General features: G+C 46.2%; 1 protein-coding gene across 2 annotated transcripts; it reads right to left on the reverse strand.

The window, feature by feature from the left end:
• Positions 1-224: 224 nt before the first annotated feature.
• supt5h (SPT5 homolog, DSIF elongation factor subunit) lies at positions 225-21,348 on the reverse strand. 2 transcript variants are annotated; one of them, XM_060075826.1, is made up of 30 exons: positions 21,182-21,348; positions 18,504-18,588; positions 17,187-17,343; positions 16,684-16,749; positions 15,287-15,298; positions 15,132-15,201; positions 12,091-12,159; positions 11,903-11,968; positions 11,626-11,656; positions 11,363-11,431; positions 10,921-11,172; positions 10,665-10,754; positions 10,494-10,564; positions 10,250-10,355; positions 10,058-10,148; positions 8,104-8,240; positions 7,682-7,837; positions 7,101-7,247; positions 6,779-6,925; positions 6,554-6,679; positions 5,863-5,950; positions 4,720-4,854; positions 4,450-4,552; positions 4,237-4,364; positions 3,605-3,710; positions 3,136-3,294; positions 2,486-2,654; positions 1,584-1,781; positions 964-1,059; positions 225-634 (listed from the first exon to the last, which is right to left on the reverse strand). In XM_060075826.1, the coding sequence occupies exons 2-30, from the start codon at positions 18,585-18,587 to the stop codon at positions 494-496; spliced, it is 3,270 nt and encodes a 1,089-aa protein (XP_059931809.1). In that variant the 5' UTR covers position 18,588; positions 21,182-21,348; the 3' UTR covers positions 225-493. The 2 variants fall into 2 exon arrangements, with proteins under 2 accessions (XP_059931809.1, XP_059931808.1); XM_060075825.1 differs by lacking the exon at positions 15,287-15,298 and having other exon boundaries at positions 15,132-15,219.
• Between the last annotated feature and the right edge of the window lie 23 nt (positions 21,349-21,371).

A 21,371-nucleotide genomic window follows, 5' to 3' on the forward strand; every position in this document is an offset into this window, starting at 1 on the left:
CGTGTGAAGTTATCTTTTTTTCGTTTTGGCAAGTAGCCGTGTAATAAGCAGGATAATTTATCAAACGTCACAGGTTATTATCGAAAATAATTCAAGGAGAAGCAAGACAACCTCGCTACTGCTTATTTTCCCGATAATGACAGGCGTTCTATACATTATCCCTTACATAATAACTCCATCTATATACATGTGTGTGTGGCCATAATAAAGTATTCGGCACATGGTTAGGGTTTACAATTTATTTAAAGAGTCACATGTTTAAGCTAACATCTTCTGACCAAAAGTAAGGGTGAAAAAAAAAATATATGAATTCCTGGCTGAACAGGACACCGAACCATTTCAGACAGACAGATCAACCAGATTCAGACAGACAAAAACACTACCCCGAGGAAATGGTAAAAGCACGTGACCTGGTCCCCTCTGCCCACCCCTCCCCCTCAGTGGTCCAGGCCCCTGGTCCTCTCTTCCCCCCCCCCCCCCCCCACCCACCACCTCAGTGGTCCAGGCGTCCCAGGAAACGGAGGTTGAGGATCTTCAGCTGTCCGTCCAGCTCCATGCGGACGATGCCGTCGTCTCCGTCGATACTCAGCAGAACCCCCGTCGCCTCGCGGTCCTCCCCCAGAATCACCTTCACCTGGGTAGGGGGAGGCCGTCAGACAGGTAGAGAGACAGACAGGTTGGGAGGCGCTTTACGAGTACATGGGCACAGTATTGTTATCTGTGCGTCCCTAAGGAATAGCATGAGTCGTCTTGAGTGACTGAACATAATGACGGTGGTCTTGTCCTCAATTCGTCTCTTTGACTTGGCCGTTCAACGATAAGTGATAGAAGCTAAAAAGGTCCGCTTCCGATTGATACCCGGCCCACCGGTTGAGAAACAGACAGGTAGAGAGACAGACAGGCGGAGAAAGAGGTACGGAGAGGGACAGGTGGAATGAGAGACAGGCAGAGAGCGACAGTTACCTTGTTGTTCTTGGTGGGGGTGACAGGCTCCAGGTGCTCACTGCTGATGCTGACCACTTTCTCAGTCTCCTGAATAAATACTGAACACATCCCTCCCTACACACACACACACACACACATACAAACGCACACACAAACACACACATAAGGGTTCGACAGCAGAGGAGTAGACCGGTGTGTGCGAGCGTCTGAGTGTACGTATGTGTGCACGTGTGTGTGCGTATGTACTTGTGTTTGCATACGTGTTAGGGCTTTGACCTTTGCCCAAAAATCATATTCAAAGTTTGTTTGTTTATTAATATTCAAATATATTTGAATATTTATTCATAACATTTTTGACCATTAAATGCCTTCAGTAAGACCCGGATTGGCCTTCGCGAGGTTTGTTTACCGGCGTTGCTATGGTTACCGGTCTTGCGTGTTCCAACGGTTTATTAGGTATCTAATAAACCGCTGTCTAATCAATACTTCATTCACTGCCTCTTCCGTGGTCGTTACAATATTCTGAGTAGACTGCGTCGGGTTCTCCGACGTCTCTCCCTCTTGGCCTGCCCATAACAGGTTCGAATCAGTCAAAGCTTAATACACGTGTCTTGGTGCGGGCGCGCGTCTGTGCTTACCGTAACACTGCGAACCACTCCCTGCTGTCCCACCAGGTCCAACAAGGAGTCCTTGACCCGGACCAGGATGTCGGGGGTCACCCAGTCCCCGCCCCCCTGCTCGATGTTGGACCCGGGGGTGTGGGGGTTGTAGGCCCCTGGGGAAGGGGCCCCCGGGGTCATGGGGCTGTAGCCTACCGGGCTGGGGCTCGGGCTAGCCTGCAAACACACACACACACACACACACAGACGGTTAGCAGGCCTTCTGCATCGGCCATCGAGGCCTATCGCCACATCACCTGCCTGCGGGGGGGTGTGGCTTACGTCATGATCTTGTCAAAGTAACTCGATTGTTCTTTAAAAGGGGGACATCCCTCACCACCAGGTGTGGGTGTGATTAGCCATGACAAGCCGTTTTCAAAATGTGACATCACAGGTGGGCGTGTCCACCTAGATGTGTGACGGACAGGTGAGCAACGTTTGCTACAGTCCACTGGGATAGGCTGGTAGACTGATCCGTCCGTCACACGTCTGGGGGGACATGCCCACCTGGGATGTCACAATGCTGCACGTTTTCAAACCTGCTTGCAATGGCTACTCACACCTGGGGGTATGATATGTCCCCTTTAAGTCATGGAGCGCCAACATTGAGGGCAGGACTTCAGAAGAGGAGGGTGACGTTCTTCAACACATTGCTTTAATAGCAGCAGTGAAACCTCCTTCAAAGAGAGGAGGAGGAGGAGGAGAGAGAGGAGGGGGAGGAGGAGGAGGAGGAGAGGGAGAGGAGGAGGAGGAGGAGGAGGAGGACGGAGAGAGGAGGAGGAGGAGGAGGAGGAGGAGAGGGAGAGGAGGACGGAGAGAGAAGGAGGGGGGGGGGAGAGGAGGAGGAGGGGAGAGGAGGAGAGGGAGAGCATAGCCGGTACCTGATAGGCCATGGGTGAGGGTGTGGGGTGGTAGCTGGCGGGGGAGTGGGTGTTCTGGTAGCCCACCGGGGAGGGCGCCACCTGGTGGTAGCTCTGCGGGGAGGGGCTCGGCTGGTAGGAGCCCTGCGGGGAGGGGGCTGCGTAGGGCGAGTACTGCTCGGTGTTGTACCTGCAGACATAAAAGGTGAGGGACAGACAGGTCAGAGAGACAGGTAGCAGGGACAGACGGGTTCGACAGACGGGTCAGAGAGACAGAAAGGTCAGACAGACGGGTTAGCGACAGACGGGCTAGCGACAGACAGGCTAGCGACAGACGGGCTAGCAACAGACAAGATAGCGACAGACAGGCTAGCGACAGACGGGCTAGCGACAGACGGGTTATCGACAGACGGGCTAGCGACAGACGGGCTAGCGACAGACGGGCTAGCGACAGACGGGCTAGCGACAGACGGGCTAGCGACAGACGGGCTAGCGACAGACGGGCTAGCGACAGACGGGCTAGCGACAGACGGGCTAGCGACAGACGGGCTAGCGACAGACGGGCTAGCGACAGACGGGCTAGCGACAGACGGGCTAGCGACAGACGGGCTAGCGACAGACCATTCCTCATAGTTCCATAGAGACAGACAGGCTGCCGTAGGTGTACTCACATGGCTGGGGTCCCTGGGGTCTGGGGGTTGTACTGGGGGTTGACCTGCGGGGAGGGGACCTCGGGGTATCCCGGGGTCTGGGGGTTGGGGGTCCCACCGTAGCCCTGAGGGGACGGCGAAGGCTCGTCTCCGTAGCCGAAGTCAAAGTCATCCTCGTTCCTGGAGGGAAACACCTGGTCACTCATCTCATCTAGACTGCAGGCCTACCGGGGCAGTGTAGGCTGACACCAGGCCTACCGGGGCAGTGTAGGCTGACACCAGGCCTACCGGGGCAGTGTAGGCTGACACCAGGCCTACCGGGGCAGTGTAGGCTGACACCAGCCCTACCAGGGCAGTGTAGGCTGACACCAGGCCTACCGGGGCAGTGTAGGCTGACACCAGCCGTACCAGGGCAGTGTAGGTTGACACCAGCCCTACCAGGGCAGTGTAGGCTGACACCAGCCCTGCAGGGTCCGTGTTGAAGACGTACCGTGAGGGGGTGTTGGGGTTGTTGGGGTCCCATGCGCCACTCTGTCCAGGCGTTCGACTCCCATCATGCAGCGGGGTCTGTGAGCCATAGTGGGGCGTGCGGCTCCCTGGTTGGGGTAAAAGATGAAATGTGTTACGAACGTCTCAATGGCTCCCTCACCAGGGAATCCTGTAGGGCTTCACCGCTAGCAAGGCCTGCTAGCCAGTAGGGATACAGTGAGATAATGTACCATGTGGACATCTAACCATCTCATTAAAGCTAGAGACAATGTACCATGTGGACGTCTAACCATCTCATTAAAGCTAGAGATAATGCACCATGTGGACGTCTAACCATCTCATTAAAGCTAGAGATAATGTACCATGTGGACGTCTAACCATCTCATTAAAGCTAGAGATAATGCACCATGTAGACGTCTAACCATCTCATTAAAGCTAGAGATAATGCACCATGTAGACGTCTAACCATCTCATTAAAGCTAGAGATAATGCACCATGTGGACGTCTAACCGTCTCATTAAAGCTAGAGATAATGTACCATGTGGACGTCTAACCGTCTCATTAAAGCTAGAGATAATGTACCATGTAGATGTATATAAAAGCTATAGATAATGAACCCCGTGGACGTCTTACCGTCGTGCAGTGGTGTCTGCGAGCCGTACATGGGCGTCCGGGAGCCCGTCCCGTACATGGGTGTCTGGGAGCCGAACATAGGGGTGCGACCGTGGGTCGACGTCTGTCCACTGCTCCTCTTGGCGCCCCTAGTGGAGGGAATGAGCACGGCAGGTGAGTAAGACGTAAGGACAGCGAACAACAGTGATGCACGAGGCAGAGACGTGGTCGTACATGGTGGTGAGACGCTGGCGGTCGACGGAGATGGTCTGACAGGTGGAGTGTAGCTCCACCCTGGCTGTGGACTCGGTGGCATCCTTGACCACACCGATGTAACCTGGGAAACATAAGCACAGCATGAGTACCAATGCATCGTGGGAAATATAGGCACGGCGTTACTGACAATGCACACTGGAAATGATAGGCATAGCATCGAGCTGGACTGGGATTTAGGACGTTGTGGAAGGTTCATCAGAGTGTTAATGCGTGTTTTGTGACGCTCACCTTTGTAAGGTCCTTGTGAGATCCGAACAGTCTGTCCAATCAGATCGTTGTCTCTCCTGCCTCGGCCACGCCCCATTCCACCTCCTCCCCCCCCCGCTCCTCCTCCTCCTCCTCCTCCGCCTCTCTGTTGCTGGGCTGGAGAGGAGAAAGACATTAAACACACAACGCCTCCTCCTTTCACATGGTGCATAGGGCTGCTTAAAGGGGACATATCACACCACCAGGTGGGAGTGTGATAAGCCTTACAAGCCGTTTCGAAAACCTGCCCCATATGACATCACTAGTGGGCGTGTCCACCTAGATCTGTGCTGGATAGATGAGCAACGTTTACTTCCGTCCACTGGGTAGGCTGGTAGACTGATCTATCCAGCACAGATCTAGGCGGACACGCCCACTAGTGATGTCATATGGGGCAGATTTTCTAAACGGCTTGTAAGGCTAATCACACTCCCAGCTGGTGGTATAATATGTCCCTTTAAGTGTGTTTATGTAGAACAAAAACCACTGGTACATGCAGTACATTATAATATATCGCATATATATTCTATACAAGAGGTGGTACTATATACAACGTATAATGGTATATATAGTATATCATATATAGTAAATAATATATACTACCTCCCTTTTAAATGTAGTATATATAATATACAATTTATAACATATTTACATTTACGGCATTTAGCAGACGCTTTTGTCCGAAGTGATTTATCATTAGTACTTTTGTCAAATCGTATATAATGCATCATATACAGTACCTCCTCCTATGTAGAGTATATACTATAGTATATATACGATTAGTATATTCAGTATAAATAGTATAGTATATGGTTTATGGGGGAGCTGATGTGTATCCAGAGTATATAGAGTATAGAATACATAGTATAGAATATACAGTATATATCAACACTGTATCAACACCCATAATTTTATTATACTATGTTATTTATATTTATATTTACTGCACTTATTGTACCTCTATGCTGCTCTGATACTATATAATTCAGGTACAAACTGCACTTTACTGCTCCTTTGCACTTCCGGTTGGTCACACAACCTCATTTCGTTGTACTCTGCACAATGACATTAAAGTGAATCCAACCCAATCCAATACATCAGGTACATATAGTATACATAGGTTACCTCCTCCCCCCCCGTGGTGCATGGGGGAGCTGATGCGGGGGCTCATCGGGGCGAAACCCCCCACCGTGAAGTTGGTGACGTCTCTGGGCTGCGGACAGAAAAACACGAGGCGTGTGTTAACATGCGTTACTAGGGGGGGGGACCTGGAGACAACGGTCCAATCTCCGACAGAGAGACGGGTCGTCTTAAGGAGTTGAATCGTCGCTCCGGGGAAATTGTGCGTGTGCAACGGCGGGATGTGCCACTGCGAGGACGGGGGAGCTGAGCGAGTGATACCTCAGGATTGGTTCCCTTCTAGAAGGAATAACCTAGAAGTTCAGCTGGAATTCCAGCCCGGAATAATAATATCTTGCAGCCAGCACTAGTATTAGTACTAGTATACCAGGGGTCTGGCAGTACTAGTATACGAGGGGTCTGGCAGTACTAGTATACCAGGGGTCTGGCATTACTAGTATACCAGGGGTCTGACAGTACTAGTATACCAGGGGTCTGGCAGTACTAGTATACGAGGGGTCTGGCAGTACTAGTATACCAGGGGTCTGACAGTACTAGTATACCAGGGGTCTGGCAGTACTAGTATACCAGGCGTCTGGCAGTACTAGTATACCAGGCGTCTGGCAGTACTGGTTTACCAGGCGTCTGGCAGTACTAGTATACTACTTGTCTGGTAGTATTTGTATTACTATAATACCTTGGAGCCTCCAGCCAGCACGAGGTGTCGGGTCTTGCAGACGAACATCCCTCCGTTCTCCACCAGCTTCTTGCAGTGAAGGAAGGCAAAACCTCGGAACAGGTGGCGGATCTCCCCCTCACGGCCCTACAGCCCACACACACAGACACACACGCACACACACAGATGAAGCCATGCCTCCACCAGTAGGCGCCCGCTGCAGGGTCGGGGGGAGGGCTGACTCACAGAGTGGGGTCCGTCGATGACCTTGACGATGTCCTTGACGTGGATGTTGTTCTGCTCCGAGTCCAGAGCCACGGCGAAGCGGTTGTCTTTCCGCCGATTGACCGCTTGATGGCGCACCGTCATAACCTTCCCATGCATGTTGAGAACCTGGGAGGGGGGGGGGGGGGGGGGAGAGGAGGAGGAGGAGGCCACATGTGATCATCTCTCTCTCTCTCTCTCTCTCTCTCTCTCTCAGGGTCTGGAAGCTAACTGCCCAAGGTCGTCTAGACCCTTTAGCCACACCATGGGGGTAAGCTACCTGGGTCCAGCCGCCCTATATTACCTGGAATGTCTCCCTCTCCAGTCGGACGATCACCCCCACCGTCTGGGGGTCAAGCTGGACCAGTTCCCCCCACTCGTGCTGCCCCCCCGCGTCCACCCCGGAGGCCGTCTCCGAGCACAGCTGGAGGTCCCTGGGCAACACCTTCAGCTGGAGGACGCATAGAGATACACAACATAGAGATATAGGAACACAGAGGTATAGAGACACAACATAGAGATATAGAAACAGAGGTATAGATACACAACATAGAGATATAGGAACACAGAGGTATAGATACACAACATAGAGATATAGGAATACAGAGGTATAGATACACAACATAGAGATATAGGAACACAGAGGTATAGATACACAACATAGAGATATAGGAATACAGAGGTATAGAGATACACAACATAGAGATATAGGAATACAGAGGTATAGAGACTGTAGGCAGCCTATGCTCCGAGATCTGAACAAAAACAAAAAGGTACTACCAACCATGCAAAACCAAAATAAATAGTATTCCAACCAACCACCGACAAGGGGCGGGTGTTATGGGGTTTTGCCCTGCGTTCATGTGAGTTTTTACTGCGAATTACCTCGTGCATGGTGAGGTCGGAGAACAGGATGACAAAGTTCTCTTCCACTCGGACGATGAGGCCCGTGTCTCCCTCATAGCGGCCAGCGATCACCTTCACGTGGTCACCCATTCGGAAGTATTTCCTCAGTTCATGGGCGGGGAACTCCAAGGGGTCCTGCACACGCAAGCGCACGCACCAACAACACGCACACATCAAACCTTGTCTGCTATGTGCAGATATTTTGGTAAAAAGGAAGCAGCTTCACTAGGCTATATAGGTTGAGAAATTGTTCTACTAGCTAAATAACTTGGCTTTCTAGAAAATGTATAATAAATCTAGTAAAAAGTGAATGGATATAGAAAAGATGATGAAGAGACAATATGATGAAGGGCAACTCCGGCAGGCGGCCATCGAAGGTGAAATAAAGTGCGAGCGTGTACCTTGAGGTCCTCGTGTTTGGGCATGATGGTGATCTTATTTCCATCCACACTCAGGATCTTCCCCTGGAGGTTTATCAGCTCTCCCTCACACACCTCCACGTTGTCCCCTGCCTGGAGGTTGTGTTCACGCTCCTTACCTAGTGACATGTACAGTGTAATGGGGACAGGTGATTAAGGGGACAGGTGAGAAAACAGGTGTAAAGAGGACAGGTGTATTGAGGATGTGGTAGAAATGAACCTTACATTTTATGTTAAACTATGATTATTATTATTAGGCCTACATATCATATCGATACTTTAATAGTGGAAAACAGCTGATCACCTTTAGCCTAGATGTTATTTGCCATGTGGCACCAGTGAGTGAGTCCAGTCCATTCCCATCTGATGTGTCACACCAGTAAGAGAGTCCAGTCTACTCCCATTTTGATGTACTCTCTGAAGACAATGCTTACATTCACACGTGTACATCTCTGTTTGTATAAGGATAATATATGTTCTAAGGTCACATTGGGATCCAGAAGACAAGAGAATATACTGACATCCACACAGTGTGACCCAGAAAAACATTCTATGCACATCAATATTTGATGAAAGTCCAACTTTGTATTGAGTAAAGGATTGGGGTTATAAGGAGCTGTACGGGATTCATTCAGTAGTGTGTATTAGCGGATACCATTCGGCTTTGTTGTCTCTCGTTTGCGGGTGTAAATAAACTCTCCATCTATACTTGACCTGGACTCTCCGATTCTTCTTTGCTTATAGCTAGTTGAAGTGAATTAGAGAAGTTGTTATTATTAATGCCACCACAAGGACAGGTATATGGGGGACAGGTGTTTAGAGGACAGTTACATGGGGGATAGGTGTATGTAGGATAGGTGTATCGAGGACCGGTATATGGGGGTAATGCTGGGCGATTAATCAAATTTTTATCGCGATTTCGAATTTAGGGTCAAACGATCACAAAATTAACATACCGTATTTTCCGGACTATAAGTCGCGGTTTTTTTGTAGTTTGGCTTGCCCTGCGACTTATATTTCGAAGCGACTTATATGCCAAAATTGTGCGTACATAATCTTCGGCCGCAAGATGGCACCGTCATTCATTAGGCCTACAACTGAACGCTGCAAGCCTACTGCACCACCGAATAAATTATAAATAAACTAGACCGTAGACAAAACAAAAGAGAACACAAAATAAAATGCCGGCAAAAAGAAAAAGCTATACTGCACAATTTAAACTGCAGATTATAAAGTATGCAGCCGAAAACGGCAATCGAGCAACAGAAAGAAAGTTTGGGGTGAGTGAAAAACTTGTCCGGGACTGGCGAAAAGCCGAGGAAACTCTCTTGTTTAAATGTTTAAAAATAAATGCGACTTATACACCGATGCGACGTATATATGTTTTTTTCCTCGTCATGGAGCATTTTTGGACTGATGCGACTAATACTCGGGAGCGACGTATAGTCCGGAAAATACGGTAATCGAGTTTTTCGATTTAAAAAAAATATGATTCTTTTATTTTATTTTATGTTTTAAAGAATGGGCAGAACAGCTGGATATACATCTTTGCATTATTTTTGATTGGAACATTTTCTTTTTGACCATTTTGTGTACTTTGTTAAGGCGAAATTTGAAAGTTCTTAGTTCCAAAGTTTTTTTTGGGAGAGACATGCTGAATAAATACAACATGTCTTCAAACTCAAAAATAATCGTTTGAATAATCGTTATTTCAATATTGACCAAAATAATCTTGATTATGATTTTTCCCATAATCAAGCAGCCCTAAATGGGGGACAGGTATATCTAGGATAGGTGTATCGAAGACATGTATATGGGGGACAGGTATGTCTAGGATAGGTGTATCGAGGACATGTATATGGGGGACAGGTATGTCTAGGATAGGTGTATCGAGGACATGTATATGGGGGACAGGGGCACAGTGGGAGAGGTTTACCTGACTCGGTGACCACCTCCAGGTCGATTCCTTCAGGTTGGTCCTCAAACTTCTCTAGCTCTGACAGAGTGGGCTTGACACCATCTGTGATCTGCAATCAATCAATCACTCCATCAGGACTGATGCTGCAGGTGTCCCCCAAGGATGGATCATAGGAAGACTACTGTTAAGAATCAGTTTCAATGCCCCTACCACTGCTGACATCGCAAAGCTCTTGAAGAGGAATCCTTTCCGGCTGTAACGATTGGCCTCAAAGATCATGAAGTCTCCGTCATGGCTGACCTCCCCGCCCAGGGACCTGTCAATCAAACACACACACCGCGTTGGAGATGGGGATCGGCACGCTAGAACATACACAGTAGAAAATCCAAAATCGAACACACACACAGTGGAATATAGACTGTAAAACATGCACAGTAGAAGAGCAGACGGTTACCTGATCTTCTCTGCGTCAAATAGCCTCTGAGCCGGTCTCTTGAACTTCTTTCTCTTTGCAAACCAGTCTTTCTACAAAACAGAAGGACAATGTCAGGGTGAGTGAGTGAGTGAGTGACTGACTGACTGAGTGACTGAGTGACTGAGTGAATGAGTGAGTGAGTGAGTTTACCAGGCTCATCTTGGCTTTGATGCGGTCCAGGTCTATTCTAGGAATCATCTTGAGAGAGATGGTGTTCTGACTGGGCTCCACATAGTCCACCTGTAGACAATACATCATCATCAACAACACCACCACCACCCCTGTTTTCTCAGAGCCTTGACGATCAGAACCTGGTTTATCAGAACTTGTACAATACGTTTCTGGTCTTTCAGAACATGGTGTAAAGGAACGTGGTTTATCAGAACCTGGTCCTTCAGTACCATACCTGGGCTATATCGTCCTTGTAGAGCCCTCTCTTCAGACGGACCCAGGACTTGGGCTTGAGGTTGGTCACTTCCTTCACCACCTTCAGGACATCAGTCATCTCCTTGATAGGAACCATCTGCTGGTTCCAGAAGCCCATGCGCAGGTTCCCCACCCCCTCGATGGCTGCCTTCACATGGGTCTGTTTGTACGACTCCACATAGATGTACCCCTTCACGTGCTCTGGGGCTACAACAGACTTTATCTGGAGGGGCTGGGAGGGAGAAAGAAAGGAAGAGAAAGAGAGATGATAACCGAGAGGACAGAGGAATGAAACACACACAGACACGGACAGAGCGAGGGAGAACAATGAGGGCTGAAGAGACCCTTATTGTATGATAAACCCTTCCCTTCCCATCGGTTAGTTAGAAGCTCTTATTTTTGTGATGTGTAGGAACTCTTACTGTGTCAGTAAACTGGTAGGCGATGAACTTCCTCATCAGAGCAATTGCCGTCGCCCTCTCCTCTCCAATCTGAAAAAACACCGGTATTAAGTTCATTATTGGTAGTGTTCAGTGCGAGATGGCGCAAACCAACAGGACACCCTGGCCATGCTTCTTGGGCTTGTTTTTTCTCCCACACAGCTCCGACATTTGACCTATGAACACTATAAATTACACTTTAGAAAACTGTTTGTGAGGGTGTAAACAAAATTAGCTCCACACACCTTGCACTTGACTGTCCAGAGATTAGGATCCCTGAGGGAGGGGGGGGAGTGGAGAGGGAGGGGGGGGTGGAGAGGGAGGAAGAGGGCAAGAGCCATACGCAGAGGAAGGCATGACGGTCAGTACATTACTATACATACAGCGCAGTATTCCCCAGTATATTCTCTATATTCCCAAATATATTCTGCAGTATAATCTATATATTCCCCAGTATATTCTGCAATATAATCTCCAGTCAGCATGCAAAGCTGAAAGTAGCTGGCCGGACGTTGGACTTACTTGACTCCAGGAAGTAGCTGCTGCTGGGTGATGTCATCAGACAGCTCCTCAGATCCTCCGGAGTGGCTGAGACACACAGTACATATATAGTAGTACTGTAGTACAGAGACACAGTGCATATACAGTACTACTGTTGTGTGGGGTCATGTAGTGAGGTCATGTAGTTTGATGTCATGGTAGATACTCACTGCTCCCCTCCTGCAGACTTGGCGTATTTCCTCATGTAGTATTCACCAAGGGCCTCCTCCCGGGAGTCCCTGGTACACAAAACAAACGCATTCTAAAACACCCTACAAACACAAGCCGAGGACACAAACACAACCCCTGAGGACACAGCCCTTATCCCGTCAGAGATCGTAGCCCTTATTCCGTTAGAGATCATAGCCCTTATCCCGTTAGAGATCATAGCCCTTATCCCGTTAGAGATCATAGCCCTTATTCCGTTAGAGATCATAGCCCTTATCCCGTTAGAGATCATAGCCCTTATCCCGTTAGAGATCATAGCCCTTATCCCGTTAGAGATCATAGCCCTTATCCCGTTAGAGATCCTAGCCCTTATCCCGTTAGAGATCATAGCCCTTATCCCGTTAGAGATCCTAGCCCTTATCCCGTTAGAGATCATAGCCCTTATCCCGTTAGAGATCATAGCCCTTATCCCGTTAGAGATCATAGCCCTTATCCCGTTAGAGATCCTAGCCCTTATCCCGTTAGAGATCATAGCCCTTATCCCGTTAGAGATCCTAGCCCTTATCCCGTTAGAGATCCTAGCCCTTATCCCGTTAGAGATCATAGCCCTTATCCAGTTAGAGATCATAGCCCTTATCCCGTTAGAGATCATAGCCCTTATCCCGTTAGAGATCATAGCCCTTATCCCGTTAGAGATCATAGCCCTTATCCCGTTAGAGATCCTAGCCCTTATCCCGTTAGAGATCATAGCCCTTATCCCGTTAGAGATCATAGCCCTTATCCCGTTAGAGATCATAGCCCTTATCCCGTTAGAGATCCTAGCCCTTAACCCGCTAGAGATCACAACCCGTAACCCGGCTTCTGATCTTTGTAAGCCCCAAACAAAAAAAATCACATTGTCCTGGGCCATCGCCGATCGGGGGGCTTATCATGGCCCCCCCGATCGTCGTAGGCCCTGGGGCTTCAGCCCAGGCAATCCCGTGCATTAAGGCGGCCTTGGGGATGAGATCAGAATCTTCTTGAGGAAGAGGTTAATGAAATTTCCCACAGGTTTAACAACAACTACCTCATGAAACTTGCATACCTCAGTGACATGTTTCAGAACCTCAATGAACTCAATCTGCAGATGCAGGGCAGCAGCCCACACCTTCCACAACAGGCAGATAAAATCACATCATTCACAAGAAAACTAGAGATATGGGAGCAGTGGGTGAAAGAGGGGAATATAGACTCCTTTGAGAACCTTAAATCATTCATCGAAGTCAACAAGCTCCAGAACACATTGATTCCCATGCATGAAAACTCATATGTCTGCCCTACAAAAGCATTTCCAGAGGTACTTCACAGTGCAGGATCCTGCAAGATATGACTGGATCAGAGACCCCCTCAGTGCAACACCAGCTGCTGACTTTAGCGCTACAGAAGAGGAACAGTTCATTGATGTTACATCTGATTCAGCAATGAGGCTGCAGTTTAAGTCCAAGACATTGGCTGCATTTTGGATTGGAGAAAAGAAAAGGACTACCCACTGCTAGGCAGGAGAGCTCTGGCCACACTCCTTCCTTTGGCCACATCTTACTTGTGTGAGATGGGTTTTTCTGCAGTTGCCTCGATTAAGACAAAATACAGGTCAAAGCTGGACATTGGAAATTGGATTAGAGTGGCAGTCTCACAGCTGCAGCCCAGATTTGAGAAGATCTGCAGAAATAAGCAAGCCCACGTCAGTCACTGAAAAGAAAATACACTGAAAAGGAGTGTAATTCTTGCAAAGAAAATGTTCATGGTTTTGTTTATTTTCAGGGAGTTGGTAAACTTGTCTGTTTTGTGCAGAGGCAATTTTGAGAAAAGCTGTTGAATGTTGAATTTAGCAGATGCATACGGCATTGTGACTTTTAATGCTTCACTCTAAAGGTGACTTCATCCTGTTCCAGGGCTTGTCGTATCCTTTTGAAAACAGCCTCTCTTAGGTCCTGATGATGACAGTGCCTACAGAAATTAGGACCTTTCCCTAACTGAATGATGTTCCCACCACAACCTAGAGCTAAATATTGCAAAAACTATGGAGCTAGTGGTGGACGAGGAAGGAGACCCCGCCCATCAATGCGGCGATGGTGGAACGGGTAGACAGCTTCAAATTTCTGGGCACAATAATCTCCTCCTCTCTGAAATGGGAAGATAACATAACTGCTATTATTAAAACAGCTCACCAGAGGCTCTTTTTCCTCCGCCAACTAAAGAAGTCTGAGTTGGCCTGCAAGGGGATGCAGCAGTTCTACCGAGCCAACATTGAGAGCGTCCTTAGGTTCTCAATCACAGTCTGGTATGGCAACTTTACTGTCCAGCCGAGGATGCGACTAGACAGGATTGTCCACACGGCCTCCAAGATAGTTGGCTGCAGTCTCCCTCCCATCTCAGACATCTACGAGGCCCGTATCCACAGAAGAGGCCTGAAAACTCTTCAGGATAAATTACACCCTGCTAACTCCCTCTTCAATCCACTCCCATCAGGTAGAAGGTTGAGGCCCATCAAAACTAAAACCTCCCGCTACCTCAACAGCACATACTGCAGGACCATTAAAGCTCTTACCAACCCTACATCCCTATACCAGTATATCAGGAATGCAGACTCGCCCAATGGCCCTGCATAGTATAATACACACAAATTTATATTTATATTGTTTTTATACACTGTGAGTTTTCTTAACACATTCTTAGCACACTGAAACAATCCCTAGCAACTTGTGCAGAGTTGTATGGCAATAAAGTATTGAATCTTGAATCTAGAGCACATAGCCCCAACCCCTTAAAGAATAGCCCCTAACATATTAAGAGAACACAGCCCTTAACCTGTTAGAGAACACATCCCTGAACCTGTTAGAAAACACACCCTTTAACCCCTTAGAGAACAGAGAACACAGCCCCTAACATGTTAGAGAACACAGCCCCTAACCCCTTAGAGAACAGAGAACACAGCCCCTAACATGTTAGAGAACACAGCCCCTAACCCCTTAGAGAACAGAGAACACAGCCCCAACCCCGGTACCTCCAGAGGTTCTGCAGCCTCCTGGAGCCAGAGTGGTCGTCGTCAAGCACCACATGGTCGATGTTGGACACTGAGAGAGAACAGACTACTGTTACTACACAACCGAGGCACCTGCTGGTTCTGAAGACCATGGAGAGGAAGACGAAGGTGCTTACCTTCAGCCTCCTCTGTTCCATGATGAAGGACAGATCCAGGATGGAGGACGGACCCAGGAGGGGTGAATCCATGGTGAGGGACAGACCGGAGCAAGAGAAGGGGAGAGGACGGTTAAGAAGTTCAAAAGGTAAGGATGACAGGCCAGACGTCACTGAGTGAATGAATGACTGAACGAATGAGGATCAACTCGTGGGCCTGTGGATGAGATGTAAATGTAGGCATCACCACATCACGAGCCTGACTCCAAGAGGTCAGGGTACCAGTAGGCAGCTCTACCTCCAGGATACCACGACGACCACCTCCACCACACGCGAGCGATGGGTGAATGAATGAGGACCCACTTGTGGGAGTGAGAATATGGTGTGAATGAAGGCATAACAGCATCACAAGCCCGAGTCCTAGAGACCAGGTGGCTAGCAGGCAGCTTTCACTCCTGGTTATCACGACAACCGACTCCACTGGCCGTCTCAAACATAATAGGCTACATCTCTAATTCATTACAGAAGGAAGATTTTGACTTCCTATCTGATGAAGGAAAACAGAGTTCACCCTGTAGAAGAAACAAACGTAAATAGTCCTCCCAACGGAGTCAAGGCTTCCTGTGGAGGGAATAGTCGTGGCTCACTGTTTTCACAGTATAAGTAGTGTATAATACACAGTACAAGTCCTGCATAATACACAATTTAAGCCACAGAATTAGTCTTGTATAATACAAAGTAAAAGGCCCCAAAGGGCAGGGAACTCCAGAGGTAAACACCTTCAACTGCAAAAAGCAGGATGTTGTCATGCAAACGGCAGATGGAGCAGAACAAGCATCCTCCCAACAAGCAGACACTTGTGATGAGAGAATGACAGAAGGCCGGAGGTTCATGAGGTGGAGAACAGAAGATAGTATTGAATTACCGTTAACTGGAGCTCATGCACATCAGAGGACCATCAGTAAGACATGGGAAAAGACAGTCAGACATTACACCCTAAACAAGACTAACGCAGCTAAAACACTGTATTGAATTTACAACGGAATCGCAGCAAAGATCACTGATAAATATACACTGCTAATGCGCGGCTTTACATCCCGATAGTAACTGACAACGCTAACATCACATCGATAGCTAAACAACCATAATAAAAAAAGTGAATGTAGCCAAGAAAAATATAATTACTTAACAACACTATCACAGCTAACAACATATAACATCATATATTCACAGCGCCAACATTTGACCTGAACGATGTTATCAGGACTTCCAGCCTGTTTATCTAAGCACGACATAATGAGTATGGGTTATTAATACTACAGTGAATAGCTAGTTCAATAGTACTTTCTAGAAGAATATATATTGAGTTCGAAGTCTGTCCTGTTTATATTGTGTGTGTTGCATGCGTGCGTGTTCACCTTTTTCCAAAATATCTTCGGCTCCCTCCTCCCAAGGATCTTCATCCTCATACTCATCATCAACATCTAGAGAAAGAGAGAAATTAAAATTAAATGTTCTCTAAAGGAAACATGGAAGAAGCTACCTTCTTACAGACGACAGAAAGAGAAGACCTCAGAGTTAAAAAAAGAGTGAAAGACAAACAAGGGGAAAGACGTACAGACCGATAGAAAGACAACAAAACAGAGATAGATGAGCGATAAGAAAGAAAGAAAGAAAGACAGAAAACAGAGAGAACAAAAGACAGATAGAGACAGATAGTAAGACACCGAGTGTGAGTTCGACAGTGAACGAAAGAAATATAGACACACCGAGACATAAAGAGACATGGAGATCAACAAAGATTGACAGACATAGAGCTTGACAGATAGATCGGACAGAGAGACAGCCAGACAGATACATACAGAGAAACAGAAAGAGAGACGGATAGAGAATATTGTTCAAAGGAAAACAAGTTACATACCGGCTTCGTCCAGAATAAATCCCCCATGTCTTGGTTTCTTCCTGGGTCGGTCGTCATCATCCTCTTCCTCCTCTTCATCATACTCGTCTTCCTCCTCCAGATCCTCACCCTCCTCTTCTGCTACCTTGTCGCTCCCCTGAGGACTCGTTGCCTCCTCCTGCCCAACAAATCACCATTAACCCACCATAGTTAACGATGTAATATATTATAATTATCGCTGTCAAGCGATTAAAATCTTTAATCGTGATTAATCGCATTAATGACATAGTTAACTCACGATTATTATTTTTTTATATGCTAAATATCCCCTGATTTCTTTGTCCCATTAATTTTTCTCATGTTAATGCTCTTATCAACATGGAGAAGTGCATCGGCTTGCCTTGTGCAAATGTTTTTCTATTGATAACAACATTGGCATACTGATCAAAACAGGACGATACAAAAAAAAGCCTATAGTGCAATTAAACGATGAACATAGTCATACTGCCTTGAACATAGAAGTCAGGCTACTGCTTCTTTGTTTTTAAAAATTAACGCTGTTAAAATTGGTTTGCGTTAACGCCGTTAATAACGCGTTTAACTGACAGCACTAATTATAATATAATATAATAAACACTCTTTTACAGGGGGAGCATTGATGCTTATTTTCAAGCAGAACCAGTTGCTCTGCAGCCTGATCTATACACAGAGTGAATGAAGTTTAGATTATTTTATACTTTGTATAATATTGACAATTATTTACATAAATAAAAAACTTTTTTTTTGGACGTCGTAGTTAAGGTGGCAGGCGTCTGTTGCTAAGGCGGCCGCCTAAGCTGTGAAGTGATGTGGGAAACCCTGGTATCAATAAACTACATGTAATAGTTAGGTATCATTAACTGAGGTTTAATAGTAATGGTATCATTAAACTAGGTCACCTAGTTTAATGATACCATTACCATTACACCGGGTGTAATAATTAGGCATCATTAAAATAGGTTAAACAGTAAAGGTATCATTCAACTAGGTGTAATAGTTAGGTATCATTAAACAAGGTGTGATAGTTAGGTATCATTAAAATAGGTGTAATAGTAAAGTTATAATTTAACTAGGTTTAATAGTAAAGGTATCCTTAAACTACGTTTAATAGATAGGTATCATTAAAATAGGATAAACAGTAAATGTATCATTAAACTAGGTGTAATAGTTGGGTATCATTAAACTACGTTGAACAGAAAAAGGTATCATTTGAATAGGTGTTATAGTAAAAGGTATCATTCAACTAGGTGTAATATATAGGTATCATTAGACTAGGTGTAATAGTAAAGTTAACATTACCTCATGTCCTACTTCTTCAGCCTCTCCATCGCTGCTGCCGCCGCTGGCGTTGTCTGAGAAGTCGCTCTCCTCACTGTCCGACATTCTGACAGCACAATATCATTAACAAAATTATTAAATATAACTAATAATATTCCAATATATTTTTTGCAATTATATTAACATTAATAACATTACCACTAATATTTATAATAATTCAATAAAACTACATATTTACAATGATTATATTAGAATAAAAAAATATTATAAATGACAATAAAAAAATATTAAATGTACAAAATTAAATAATCACTAAAATAACAGTTAAACCTTTGTACACTATAAACACCTTTCACCTTGCAACTTAAAACAAGCGTGAGTTGCACAGTATAAATATCAATATTCACAGTGTAATTTGTGGTGGATGCATAAGTTTGTATCAATCTGATTTTTAATCAGAGATAAAAAAGTAGCCGTCACGTGGCAAGTGGTGGGTGATGGTGACAGAGACAGTAACTGGGTGTCATTGTGTCTTACTACTGGCCTCCGAAAGAAATGCATGAGATAGGCTGCTTCAACTAAGGACCTGTAGTACACTACACTCTGATCTAGGAGATGCTATTGCCTGTCTTACACCGTGGATGTAGCAAACTTGTTGCTGCCTCAAACCCCACAGTCTGTAGTATGCATCTTCCTGCACTGTGGGTGTAGCAGCCTGTTGCTGCTTTAAACCCCACAGTCTGTAGTATGCATCTTCCTGCACTGTGGGTGTAGCAGCCTGTTGCTGCTTTAAACCCCACAGTCTGTAGTATGCATCTTCCTGCACTGTGGGTGTAGCAGCCTGTTGCTGCTTTAAACCCCACAGTCTGTAGTATGCATCTTCCTGCACTGTGGGTGTAGCAGCCTGTTGCTGCTTTAAACCCCACAGTCTGTAGTATGCATCTTCCTGCACTGTGGGTGTAGCAGCCTGTTGCTGCTTTAAACCCCACAGTCTGTAGTATGAATCTTCCTGCACCAAGGTTGCAGCAGTCTGTTGCTCAAGGAATTTCTTAAAAGGAGCTCTTCAGGAATTCTATACCTGGACACAACCCCTCAATTGTGTGAATAATTACAAGTGGCTGACAACATTATGGGAAGGATTCCTACAGAAAGATACAACTTTCTACCTTGCCTTTAGCTACCCGGTCTGTGGTGTCTAACCAAGATTCACTGAAGGAGAAATGACGCAAGGGTTGAGTTTTGCAGGAAAGGAACAGTGGAAACGTGAGTGGGATTGGAGAGAGGAGTGCCGGCAAGACAGGGTTTTTTTTGCAACCACTTAAGAGGGCAAGATCTTTGGTTAGACGCAATTATAAACGGACCACGATCAAGTGAAAAGTAAATAAATAATTTGTATTTCTCTGTAGCGATCCTTTCCATTGAGGATGTTTGTCACACACTTCAATCAGAGCCTGTCAGTGGCAAAGAAAGTTCCTTTAGAGGGCGTATATTGCCTCACGGGTTACATTTCAACCAGGAACGGGCTGCAATGGCTGAAGCGCTCAATACTTGACGACACAGTTCAAAGATTGTTGTCTGCATTAGTCACTTAGACCTAAATAATGGGAGGATTGGGCTAGTCATCATTAAGGTCAGCTCTGCTTAAAGAGCTGCTTAATAATACAATGCAACTAAAAATACAATTTAATAACTTATACAACTACAATATATAACTAATAATAAAAATCCACAATACAATGGAATATATTTATATAGAACTACAGCACCACTGACTGGCATCTCGGTGTAGCAGCCTACACACTGGGTACCACATGTACACCATCTTCTACCTAAAACAACATGTACACCACCTAGCTAGTAGCACAACATGTACACCACCTAGCTAGTAGCACAACATGTACACCACCTACCTAGTAGCACAACATGTACACCACCTAGCTAGTAGCACAACATGTACACCACCTACCTAGTAGCACAACATGTACACCACCTACCTAGTACCACAACATGTACACCACCTACCTAGTACAACATGTACACCACCTACCTAGTACCACAACATGTACACCACCTACCTAGTACAACATGTACACCACCTACCTAGTACCACAACATGTACACCACCTACCTAGTACCACAACATGTACACCACCTACCTAGTACAACATGTACACCACCTACCTAGTACCACAACATGTACACCAACTACCTAGTACAACATGTACACCACCTACCTAGTACAACATGTACACCACCTACCTAGTACAACATGCACACCGTCTACCTAGTACCACAACATGCATACTACCTACTTAGTACAACATCATGTACAACACCTAACGAGTACAAAATCATGTACCCCATCTACATAGTACAACAAGATGTTCACCACCTACATAGCCAACATTGGTTAGCTACAGATAGCATTAGTAAGCCGCTAGTTTTCTCCTGCTGCTCAGTTTACGGGGTGGATAATGTTATATCAGTGTTAGATTGTCTAATCTTACAACAAACACAATATCTGTTAGTGAACTGATCACTATTCGGGGTTAGCTGGTCACTAGCCGTGGTCACCTGGTTAGCAGCTACAGCCACAATACATTGAGACAGGCGCTAAAGGCTAGCTGCACTGTAGCATTATTCTGCCGGGGATTAAAAAAAAGAGTTGAAGAGTATCCCCTCCACGCGGGTTTCCTCACCTTAGAACTCCGCTCCTGGCTTGCTTCGACCAATTTCAAAATAGTCCGACAAATAAACCTTTATTGATCTTTAATCGATTATTTCATATTACTTTGTATTATTGCTAACTCGTAATCTCGGACGCGCGCACACACGGCCGCCACGAGACCTGAGGAACTGTAAGAGATATCGCGATGTTTGGATGGAGGC

The sequence above is a fragment of the Gadus macrocephalus genome, chromosome 16 (assembly GCF_031168955.1).
Source record: "Gadus macrocephalus chromosome 16, ASM3116895v1".
Classification (NCBI taxonomy): domain Eukaryota; kingdom Metazoa; phylum Chordata; class Actinopteri; order Gadiformes; family Gadidae; genus Gadus; species Gadus macrocephalus.